This window comes from Gymnoscopelus microlampas (assembly GCF_963454915.1).
Source record: "Gymnoscopelus microlampas genome assembly, chromosome: 9".
In the NCBI taxonomy this organism is placed as follows: Eukaryota; Metazoa; Chordata; class Actinopteri; order Myctophiformes; family Myctophidae; genus Gymnoscopelus; species Gymnoscopelus microlampas.
Genome location: NC_139946.1, coordinates 46,563,283 through 46,576,004, shown reverse-complemented (window position 1 = coordinate 46,576,004; position 12,722 = coordinate 46,563,283). Strand labels below are relative to the sequence as shown.

Genomic DNA, 12,722 nt, shown 5'->3' with positions numbered 1-12,722 from the left:
ACACCTGTGAAGGAAGTAAGAAGAGGCCCAATTTCTTTCCAATATGGCTGCTGTGCATAGAGCCTATTAGAAGAGAAGCCGGTCAAACGGAGTGAGCGTGAGGGTGTGTGTAGTTTTTACCTCTCGGACACCGCCTCGCAGGCCTCCTCTTTCTTGTCCAGACCCTGCATGTTGTGGAACTGTCTGCCTCCGTCCTCCTGGGTGGAGGTGCTGGTGGAGGAGGTGGTGGAGGAGGAGGAGGTGGTGGCACGAGACAACAAGGCACACACAGCGTCCTGTAGGTGTTCCACAGAGGAAACATCATCAGTGTCACCGGGCTGTCAACGCATGGCAGACATGTCTGATGTACAGTGGAGTAAAGCAACTACTTTACTCCACTTACTTACTGGAGTATTTCCAATTTTCAGTAGTTTTACTTCTACTCCACTACATCTCAGAGGAAAATATTGTACTTTTACTCCACTACAATTATTTGAAAAATGAAGTTACTAGTTACTTTTTGTAGATTTTGATTATTATTACAAAACTTCACCACTACAGCCCTATATACATCTCGGCCATTGAAAATAGATGATCTACAAGCTCACACGCGTCGCATCGAGCTTGTAGATCATCTATTTTCAAAGGATTTTTATACATTTGAAAACGTGTGAAATGAGACATTCTGCATAATGAGAACTTTCTACTTTTGGTACTTTAAGTACATTTTGATACCAATACTTTTGTACTTTTGCTCAAGTAAATTTAGAATTCCGGACTTTTACTTGTAACAGAGTATTTCATATTGCAGTATTGATACATCTACTTGAGTAAAATTGAGTACTTTTTCCACCACTGCTGATTTACACCTGATTCACGCTGGTGTCTTGCACCTGAAAACAGCAGATCCACAAGCTAACGACGCGTTGCAGTGCGATGCTTGCGAGATCTGTCATTTTTCGGTGCGAGACGCTGCTGTGTCGGTTCTGTGTCTTGTCACTCGCTGAGTCATGCGACTGCCAACTGTAATGCCAACTGTAATGCTACCAAGCAGCCAGGAAAGTGTTAGAAAGTATTGTAGGCGTTTATCCCATTAAGACCTAAAGCCAATTCTACAAATGTCTTCTAAATCCTAACTGTTTTCTGAAAAACCTATGTTTCTATATCAGTGGTGTTCAAACTTTTTCATGTCAAGGACCCCCAAAATGATATTTATTTGTCCATGGACCTCTATCTCAAAATATTTTGTTCCAGGGACCCCCAGAAGCAAAGATTTGAGTTAAAAATGTTCGCTTTAAAATAATATAAATATATTAATTTGCACACATTTTTTTTTAGATTTTTCAAAAATAGCCGATCTACAAGTTCATAGCGCGGCACTCGGTGCCGCGCTATGAGCTTGTATATCTGCTATTTTTGAATAGCCAAAGTGTAAAATAATGCTTTTTAGCTGAAATCAAGAAGTGACACAGATGCGTCCCAGGTCTTAAAGGGTTATCCACACTGGCAACATATGATTTACTAGTAGAGTGGAAACCACTTATACACTTATACCATGAGTGGTTTCCATCAATATAAGTCTTATAGTGATGATCCCAGCTACAGTGATGAACCACTTACTCTATTAAGTGGTTTTCATCACTCCAGAGATTCTCAAATGGGGTTACGCGTACCCCTAGAGGTACCCAGAGGTACTGCAGGGGGCACGTGAGAGAAAGTGGCACATGGAAACATTTATTTTACTTTATGTTTAAGGATAAAACATTGATAAACTGTGTGAACCTGCTGACTTGTAAAGTGTTAAACCAAACGAATTAAAGCACTTCACAAACACAACTGTTATTGAATTGTGAAGTATGGTGAAGAAAAGTATGAAGTGGTTAGTTGGATAGCAGTGGTGTAAGGTAACTAAGTACATTTACTCAAGTACTGCACTTAAGTACAATTTTGAGTATTTGTACTTTACTTGAGTATTTCCAATTTCCAATACTTTTACTCCTACTCCACTACATCTCAGATCCAAATATTGTACTTTTAACTTTATTGAACTTTAGTTACTAGTTACTTAGTAGATTTAGATTATTATTACAAAACATACATTAACCACTTCAGCCCTATATACATTTCGACATTTTTATAAATAGCCGATCTACAAGCTTGTAGATCTGCTATTTTCAAAAGATTTTTATACATTTGAAAACTTGTGAAATGGGACATTCTGCATGAGGGCTCTTACTTTTGGTACTTTAAGCACTTTTTGATACCATTACTTTTGTACTTTTACTCAAGTGTTTTTAATTCCGGACTTTTACTTTTAACGGAGTATTTCTACATTGCAGTATTGATACTTTTACTTAAGTAAAAACACTTGAGTACTTTTTTCACCACTGTTAGTTGGATAGTGTAAGTCAGTGATAGTGTAACCCAGGGGTTTTCAACTGATTTTGACCCAGGGACCACCATCCTGACTAAGAGCAGCCTGGGGACCACCACTATTGTGCGTGGTGGGTCCATCATAGACCCACCCCACACAATAGTGGTGGGGGGTTCATGCACCACAGGGAGCTGGAGAAAATAGCTATAATATCAATATAATATCTAATAAAATACAGTGATTTTGTTGTGAATATGATGGAATATGATTAAGGATTACTGTGATTATGGTAAGCTCATATTTCATATCACACACACACACACACACACACACACACACACACACACACACACACACACACACACACACACACACACACACACCATACAGTAAGAACTCCTGTAAGTTATTAAAAGTGGACCGCGGTCCGCGGACCACAGGTTGAAAACCCCTGGTGTAACCTATTAGCTCAAGACCCAAAAGAAACATTTGATGTTAGAGAACCAGTGGTGTAACAGTGTAAGAGAATAACAACACAGTAATAAGATGGTTACCATGGTGGTGCTGGGTCTGTGCTGGTCCTCCTGGTTGTCATGGTGATGTTTGCTCCGGTGTTCTGACCCGCCTGGCGCCTGCACCCGCAGCCAACAGAACGCCATCTCTGTACCGCCCTCACACTCCGCCAAGCTCACCTGGGCAGTGCCCTACGCACACGCACACGTACACACACACACACACACACACACACACACACACACACACACACACACACACACACATTTTTATTACTGCATTTCTGTTCTCAACATTTTAGGACGCATGGATTCAAGCAAAAATAACATCTCACGACTGCATTTTTTTTGTTAGTCCTAATATGCAAGATTTGTGAAACAGCATGAAATGAGCCCCTACACACTAGCGCTGAGTTTCATAAAACAATTAGCACAATATGTAGAATTATGATGTTTTCGTAGCCATACAGCCAACAAGATGAAGAAATTGCAGATTTCTCTGAAAAAATCATATGGCACTTCACTATGTGTAATGTGCTCTAAATCAGCACTGAACGTTTCTGAAACGCTTGCAATCGTAGCCTCCAATAAGGTCATAAAAATACCTATTTTCTATATAAAAACGAAACATCGATTCGTCGACGCGTCGCATTAAAACTCCCGACTCTGAGTCGACTAGATAAATACCGAGTCGGGGACAGCCCTACGTACCAGTAGCTCCTCCTGGGCCTGGGGTCCCAGAGAGCAGAGGGACATAATATAACATAACGTACCAGTAGCTCCTCCTGGGCCTGAGGTCCCAGCGAGCAGAGGGACATAATCTAACATAACGTACCAGTAGCTCCTCCTGGGCCTGTGGTCCCAGCGAGCAGAGGGACATAATATAACATAACGTACCAGTAGCTCCTCCTGGGCCTGAGGTCCCAGCGAGCAGAGGGACATAACATAACATAACGTACCAGTAGCTCCTCCTGGGCCTGAGGTCCCAGCGAGCAGAGGGACATAATCTAACATAACGTACCAGTAGCTCCTCCTGGGCCTGGGGTCCTAGCGAGCAGAGGGACATAATCTAACATAACGTACCAGTAGCTCCTCCTGGGCCTGAGGTCCTAGTGAGCAGAGGGACATAATCTAACATAACGTACCAGTAGCTCCTCCTGGGCCTGAGGTCCTAGCGAGCAGAGGGACATAATCTAACATAACGTACCAGTAGCTCCTCCTGGGCCTGTGGTCCCAGCGAGCAGAGGGACATAATCTAACATAACGTACCAGTAGCTCCTCCTGGGCCTGAGGTCCTAGTGAGCAGAGGGACAGCTGCAGGGCGCACACGGCCAGGGCGTTGGGCGGGACGGGGATCCTGAAGCCCTCGTTGAAGCTCATGAGAGGCGTCGGCTCCAGCGCCTTGCAGCAGTAAAAGGCGCAGGCCCTGCCGGCGTCCAGTGGAATCAAGTGCACCTTCACGTACCTGAGGAATACACACAACCATTAAAGCTTCATTTATTATTAGTACGACGCTATTGCTAGACAAAAATAACAAAAAAATAAAGCTAACGAGGCGTTGCATTGCGACATGTTGTTAGCTTTTGGTGAGCAACACCCTAGCTAATATATCGTCTGTCGGGTGGAAACCTCATATGTCCAAAACTGTTACTTTTCAGAATTCTGATTCAGAAACAGCGAAAGTAGCAGATCTACAAGCTCGAAGCGCCACGTTTCGAGCGACACGGAAGTAGCCATGTGGGAGTGGCATCCTCTGCCACTCTGTATATCGTCTCTGAAACCACTTCAGCCCTATATAAATTTCGGCCATTTGCAAATAGCCGATCTACAAGCTCACAGTGCGTCGCAAAATATGTTGTTCCAGGGACCCCCAGAAGCAATGATTTGAGTTACAAATGCTCGCTTTAAAAAATATATATATTCAAAAGGTTTGCACAGATTTTCACGATTTTTCAAAAATAGCAGATCTACAAGCTCATAGTGCGGCACTCGGTGCCGCACTATGAGCTTGTATATCTGCTATTTTTGAATATCCAAAGTATAAAAGGTTAAAGTGGTTCAAATTAGTTTGAGAACCAATGAGTTAGTGTAAGTAAGTACTCACACTTTGTAGCCGTCTCTCACCACAGCCTTGTTCAGATGTTTGAGTTGGAGCAGATGAAGCAGCAGCGACTGAGAGCTGGAGTCATATCTGTAACATGACAATATCAAACCAAATATCAATTGTCTGCTCTGAAAAGAGTTCATAATTGAGTTCACCAAACACCCATATGCTTAAATTATACTTAAAGTCATAAATGTTTACGCTAATTTTTCGTAGTCTTTTTGGCGACACGTCTGGTTTGTCTATGGTCTGTTCGATCACAATTCAGTTGGAAACAAAACATGGTAACCTAGTACTGCTCTGAAACGAAAGCTGCAGGGTCAGTGTTGATTTCATCGACTAAAACTATGACGAAAAATGTTGGTGGACTACCTTTTTTCACTGATGAAAAACAAAATATCAAACTAAGCTATGATGACTAAAACTATGATGAAAAATGTTGGTGGACTACCTTTTTTCACTGAATAAAAACGAAATATCAAACTAAGCTATGATGACTAAAACTAAGACTAAATATATTGACAATTTCGTCAACAAATAAAAACTAGAGTAAAATGTTAGTGAGGGACGAGTGGAGAAGAGATCCAGTAGAACTAAAAGACTAAAAAGTAATTTTGTTTGGTTGCGCTCGGGTGTAGAAGTTGTGTTACTCACAGTAATCCTAGCTGTATCTGAACAGCCTCGCTGGCAGACGTCAGGTCTTTCATGTAGGACATCTCGTCAGACTCCTCCGCTCTGTCAGAGGACCAATGACATTAACAACACATGGTGTTAACACAGCTTAAATCCTACATCAGGGGTCTGCAAGGTTCAAGGTTCAACGTTCAAGGTTGTACTTTATCTTGTGGCTACAGGTACATAAGAGTAAAACGTATTTTAGTTTGGCTTCCTTCAGACAATGCAGCAGCATAGATAATAACAACAAAACAATAAAGAAAAGAAGGAGGAAAAAAAAGGAAGAAAAAGAGCAAAACAAAGATTAAAAAGAGAGCATCATCATATGTACGTGTGCATAATGTGCATATAATCTTGCGACAATATGAACAGCTTTGATACGCAATATTTCGCAGACACATTTGCGTGTCGTTTATTCATCATTCCCCCTGTGTGTGAAGACTTTTAAGCTCAAATGTCGTGGGTATTTCTGCGACGGACACGTCCGTGTTTTTTTAATAGGGTCATAATAGAGAACGGTGTAGAACCACTGTCATACTGCAGTTTGTCTCTTCTGTCACTAGGGGGCACAAGCACTCCAGTGACAGAGAGAGAGGAGCAGGGGCGTTTGGAGAGCTTTGGTGGAAAGTAACTAAATGCATCTACTTAAATACTGTAGTCAAGTGCAATTCCTGGTACTTTTACTTTACTCGAGTATGACCATTTTTCAATGCGCCTCAGTGGCAAATATTGTACTTTTTTTACTCCACTACAATAATTTGAATACTTTGATACTAGGTACTTGATATATTTAGATTATTATTACAAAACATACGTTAACCAATCCAAGCCCTATCTTATACTTCCTCTGTTCAAAAATAGCCGATCTGCAAGCTCACGACGACTTGTAGATTTACTATTTTCGAGACAATACTTTTGTACTTTTGTACTTGTTCCACCACAGGTCAGACAGAGGAAGGGGATGTACTCACCTCCGGCCCCAGGCCTCAAACACACCACTGTCGGTGGCCAGGGCGTCCTCTGACACGCCCGTGGACACTCTCCTGGCTCTTCTGCCGCTCCGGTTGGCACTGTTACACCTCAGAGTCACTCCTGGGGGGCCACAGGAACACAGTCACTCTTAACCCATGATTAACCCATTCAAAAGCCAATCATTTGCTTTAAAAATATGTATATTCAAAGATTTGCATTCCGCAGTGGTTATCTGTGTAACCACTTTAACCATTATTTAACTTTGGGCTATTCAAACATTGCAGATATACAAGCTCATTGTGTGCTATGAGCTTGTAGATCTGCTATTTATTCATTTTTAATCGTGAAAATGTGTGCAAATCTTTGAATAAATATGCTTTTTAAAGCAATTATTTAAAAAAAAATCTTTGCTTCTGGGGGATTCTACAAAATAATGTCTTCTAAATCCTAACTTATGTTGCTATAATATCAATTTTTTCATGTCAAGGACCACCCAAAATGATATGCATTTGTCCTCGGACAAATGCATATCATTTTGGCGAGAAATGCCATTTTCAACGGCGTATAGCAAGCGAATGGGAGGTCGCAATGACATTTTCTTTTCAGATAAATATTCTATGACTACTTGAAAAGGTAAGAAAATCGAAAAATCGCTGGCAGTCTGGGTTTTATTTTTTTGTATGTACTCTGGCAGTGAAATAGTTAAATGGATTAAGGCCTACCTTTGTCTATTGTCTATGTAGAGTGTACTGTCTGACTGCAATGTTAATGTTATGCCTGATTTACATTTGGTTGCACATTGTGTCCTGCACTGAAAATAGCTATTTATAGGACTTGACATCAGCGCGTAAATACGTATAAACATATACAGTTCATTGTGTTATTTGCTGATGGTAATCATATTCTAAAGAAAAAAAAATATTCATGATGCAATCCATATTGAGGGGAATTCCCCTTGCTGTCCATTTCAAACTGCTTCTTCTACAAGCAGCTCTACTTGCTGCCGTTACATCAACACCATTCATATTTTGAATTGAGTGTGACAGTCGAAATGGCTTATTTTACAGCTAAACACAGTGAACAAGGACAATGTCACGACCGCCGAGGGCAGGAAAACAGGAAGTGAGGGTTTGTAGTTTTCACAGTCACTGATTGCAAGAACATTCCTTGCATGAACGGGACGTGTTGTCGCTGACAGGCAGAAACCTGTACATATTTCATTTATTTTTCATAAATGAACGCCCTTTCTTGTGCTTCGTTGTCACGCAAAATAAATAAAATAAACAGCATAATCAACAAGATCACAATGTGTCGTGATGTGACACGTGTTGATCTGCTATTTGAACAAAACTAAACAAAACATATATATACAGTATATATATACATTTTTTAAAGCGATTTCTAAAACAGGGATGCCAAGTTGAAAGTGGTTAAGTGTGTCTGTGGGTTTTATAAATATTTAAGCAATGAAAAATATTAACAAGAGCTTGTGACTAAATAATAACTACATTGGAACAGCATTTTCCTGAAAAGTAACCCGTTTCGGACACACAAAGATTCACCCGACAGTGATGATTATTTATGTCACTAGAGTGACAATTATGTCACTAGAGTGACAGTGAGTGTGATATTTGATACGTCACTAGAGTGTAAGGGTGCGTTTGGAAATTGCGCACCGGAGCACACTCGCCCATTAGTTTGTATTGGCCAGTGCGCTCAGTGCTGTATTTCCGAACGCACCCTTAGTGTGATACTTGACGATATGTCACTACTAGAGTGGCGATATGTCACTAGTGTAATACTTGACGATGTCACTACTAGAGTAACGATATGTCACTAGAGTGACAGTGTGTGTGATATTTGACGATATGTCACTAGAGTGGCGATATGTCATTAGAGTGGCGATATGTCACTAAAGTGGCGATATGTCACTAGAGTGGCGATATGTCACTAGAGTGGCGATATGTCACTACTAGAGTGACGATATGTCACTAGAGTGGCGATATGTCACTAGAGTGGCGATATGTCACTACAGTGGCGATATGTCACTACTAGAGTGGCGATATGTCACTAAAGTGGCGATATGACACTAGAGTGGCGATATGTTACTAGAGTGGCGATATGTCACTAGAGAGACAGTGTGTGTGATATTTGATGATATGTCACTAGAGTGACACTAAGTGTGATACTTGCCCGTGGAGGTGAAAGCCCCTTGGGGAGTGGTGCTGCCGCCGCCGTCTCTATGACCCTTGCCCTCGGCTTGGTGTACGTTGGCGCCGGGACCGCCGGGCTCCTCTCCGCCGGGCAGGGGGGCCCCGGCGAGCGAGGGCCCCGGCTGGTGAGGCCCCTGGGGGCCCCGCAGCCCCTCCAGCAGGCCGCGGCCCCCCGCCAGCTCCATGTACTCCTCCGTCATCTGGGCCAGGGGGCAGTCCTGGGGGGCCGAGTGGTACGGCGTGTCCATGGGCGAGCTGGGCGGGGACAGCGAGGAGAGCGAGGAGCGGGAGGAGAGCGAGGCCAGCGACTGGGGCGTGTCGTGGGACCGCTTGGCCTTCATGTAGGAGAGAGAGAGTTCATCACACTAAATCACTTCAACTCATTAAGACCTGGAACTGTGTCATTTTTAGATTTGAGCTAAAAAGCATTATTTTACACTTTGGGCTATTCAAAAATAGCAGATATACAAGCTCATAGCGCGGCACCGAGTGCCGCACTACGAGCTTGTAGATCTGCTATTTTAGAAAAATCGTGAAAATGAATATATATATTTTTAAAGCGAACCGTTTTTAACTCAAATCTTTGCTTCTGGGGGTCCCTGGAACAACATATTTTGATGGGGGTCGGTGGCCAAACACATATCATTTTGGGGGTCCTTGACATGAAAAAGATTGAGCACCACTGATATAGAAACATACGTTTTTCAGAATACTGTTGAGATTTAGGAGACATGTAGAATACAATGTTAAAGGATTTATAAAATATTTTTTTCTCTGCTTTCTTGTTTTTTTCTGCGTTTTTGGCGAGAACAAGCTATATTCAACAGCCAATAACTAAAGAACGGAGGGTCGCTGACTCGCTGTGACACGCTTCCCCCCCCCAATGGAAGCAGAGACACTCCTCCGTCTTTTGCGATGACTCTCTGTGTGGATCGTCCATTCTGTGGATCGTCAAAAAGACTCAAAATAAGGTAAAAACGCTGGCACTGGCTGCAGACTGTTCTGAAAAACTCTGGCAGTGAATGAGTTCATTGATTATAAATAAATACATTTTTTAAAATTATCCATTTTGGGGAAAATACAGGATGATCTAAAAAAAAGATATATCATGGAAAACGTTTTTTCCAAGTTTTTTCCGTATTACAATATATATATTTTTTCATATATTCTAGTTTCATTGCACATAAAGTGAAATATTTCTAACCTGTTTTTGTTATAATCTTGATGATTACAGTATATTATGTTTTCCACGATATTTATGTATTTTGTGAAAGTTCAACCTCCCCCCCAAAAAACAAAAATCTAAATTATCAGATCTACGATCTAAGTGAGCTCGAAGATGTGATATTTTCGCTAGTTTTATGCAACACTGTTGTACGACCGAGAAAATGTTTTCGACGATTTGTCGATATAAAGAGAATTAACGCACCGAGTGCCAGAATTATTTCTGGCTATGTTGTCCCAGTACCAGAGATTTTTTCAAAGTAAAAAAAAAGTGCTTAGGAAGCGAGATACAGCCTTTTTCAGTTATACTGTAAGTTAAACAAGGAGTGGATGGAGCTGCAAATCTTCAGATAATTATATCTTGGGTTGTGAACATGTTTTTCAAAAAAAACAACAACTATTTTTTCAAAAACACGTCATTGGCACGTTGCGCCATAGCGGTGAAACACGGCACTGGCACTCAATGAGTTAAAAAAGGAAAAAATCTATTCTCCATTATTCGACTAATCAGAAAAGTCATCGACAGAATAATGGCTGTGAAAACATTGGACGGTTGCAGAGTCTCTACCTTAATGCCCCCCTGGGTGAGGAGGGGGTCGGCGGGGCCGAAGCCACCGGGGCAGCCCCCGGGGGAGAGGCCGGTGTCCGGGGGCAGCATGTAGCGCAGGTGGGGGTCGTTGTGGAGGTCTCCTCCGCTGGCGGCGGTGGGGTCGTGCCTCTCGTACTGCGGCGGGCCGTAGATGTCGCTGAAGCTGATGGAGCTGAGGGAGCCGCGGCTGGACGCTAGGGAGCCACGGCTGGAGGCCAGCGAGCCGCGGCTGCTACTGGACGACACCGTCAGAGAGCTGGCCGAGAGACTGAGAGACAGAGAGAGAGAGAGAGAGAGAGAGAGAGAGAGAGACAAGTCAACTAGGCATGTAACGATTTATCGTAAATCAATTAAAATCGATTCAAAGATCGCCTGCTTCCATGTTAACCCATTAAGACCTGGAACTGTGTCATTTTTAGATTTGAGCTAAAAAGCATTATTTTACACTTTGGGCTATTCAAAAATAGCAGATATACAAGCTCATAGCGCGGCACAGAGTGCCGCGCTATGAGCTTGTATATCTGCTATTTTTGAAAAATTGTGAAAATGTGTGCAAATCTTTTTTAAAGCGAACATTTTTAACTCAAATCTTTGCTTCTGGGGGGTCCCTGGAACAAAATATTTTGATGGGGGTCCGCGGCCAAATACATATACATTTTGGGGGTCCTTGACATGAAAAAGATTGAGCACCACTGATATAGAAATAAACGTTTTTCAGAAAACTGTTGAGATTTAGGAGACATGTAGAATCGGCTTCAGGTCTCAATGGGTTAGAATCGATCACCTGCTTCCATGTTAAAGGATTTACAAAAGTCAAATTTTCTCAGACTTCTGTTGTTTTCTAAGTGTTTTTCAAAAAACAAACCACATTCAAACGGCCATAACTCTGGAATGGAGCATCGCGGCCGGCTAATTTTTCTTTCCCGACGCTACCGGACCCCAGTGCATGTAACAAGCCGATGTCCGCGAGGACAGCGGTCACGGAGGATATTCCATGATTTTTAAAAGGTACATTAAAATCGCCATTTTCGCTGGGAAGGGGACGGTAGACGGATTAATGAATTAATGAATTCCTGGCAGTGAAAGAGTTAAGAGCGTTACCTCTTGAGCTGAGAGTGAAGGTAGGTGGTGATGCGTGTTGCTTCCTCCAGTTGCCTCAGGAGAACATTTCTCTTCTCCTGCAGTAGGATCCTGGTCAGGAGAAAAAAACAACACAACCATATAATCACCAGATAACATCACGTTGTTGTTGTTCTGTTCTCTCCTGATGGGAGAAGAAGCAACCGTGGCCACATGTCTCCCTCTATGTGTGTGTGTGTGTGTGTGTGTGTGTGTGTGTGTGTGTGGGGGCCTTCTGTGTACCGGTGTCGTGCATAACCCATTGAAACTGGGAATGCATCCGTGTAACCACTTTATCCATAATTTATACTTTGGCTATTCAAAATTATTAGCAGATATACAAGCTCATAGGTGCAGCGCTATGAACTAGTAGATCTGCTATTTTTTTTCAAAATCTTGAACATTTTGTGCAAATATTTGAATATACATATTTTTCAAATGTGACATTTTTGACTCAAATCTTTGCATCTGGGGGGGGGGGTCCCTGGAGTCCCTGGGGGTTAGGGGTGTGCCGATATATCGTCCCGCGATATATCGCGATACGTTTTCGCGACGATATGTATCGTTTTGGAAAAAAAAAATATCGTTTTTGAAAAAAAAAAAAACATTTTTTTTTTTTTTTTTTTTTTTTTACAATCATAATAATCAGGCATGCAAACGGCCCCGAAGTGAAAAGAGTGACAACATGTTTTTTTTTCGGGTCAGGTGTCATACTATTTGGATTCAAAACGGCTATTGTAGCTGAAAAGCTACAAGTTTGCATGTCTGAATAATGCAAAAACAGAATTATTTGTTTGCATTTTCTTTTTTTCTCCTCCATATATTTTCATAATAAAAAAAGTGCGTATCGTATCGTATCGAAATCGTATCGAAGTTGTGAGCCAAATATCGTATCGTATCGTTTCGTGAAATTAGTGTATCGGCACACCCCTACTGGGGGTAGATAGCAACATAATTACTT

General features: G+C 41.9%; 1 protein-coding gene across 1 annotated transcript in view; it reads right to left on the bottom strand.

Annotated features, from left to right (window-relative positions):
• wwc3 (WWC family member 3) overlaps positions 1-12,722 on the bottom strand; it is a 108,992-nt gene that overhangs the window by 20,447 nt on the left and 75,823 nt on the right. The window contains exons 10-18 of the mRNA XM_084067292.1: positions 11,744-11,833; positions 10,622-10,910; positions 8,810-9,164; positions 6,616-6,736; positions 5,624-5,704; positions 4,970-5,056; positions 4,135-4,330; positions 2,908-3,057; positions 121-275 (exon numbers count right to left, since the gene is read on the bottom strand). Of these exons, the coding sequence (XP_083923418.1) occupies positions 121-275; positions 2,908-3,057; positions 4,135-4,330; positions 4,970-5,056; positions 5,624-5,704; positions 6,616-6,736; positions 8,810-9,164; positions 10,622-10,910; positions 11,744-11,833 (1,524 nt within the window). The remainder of the gene's footprint in view (positions 1-120; positions 276-2,907; positions 3,058-4,134; positions 4,331-4,969; positions 5,057-5,623; positions 5,705-6,615; positions 6,737-8,809; positions 9,165-10,621; positions 10,911-11,743; positions 11,834-12,722) is intronic.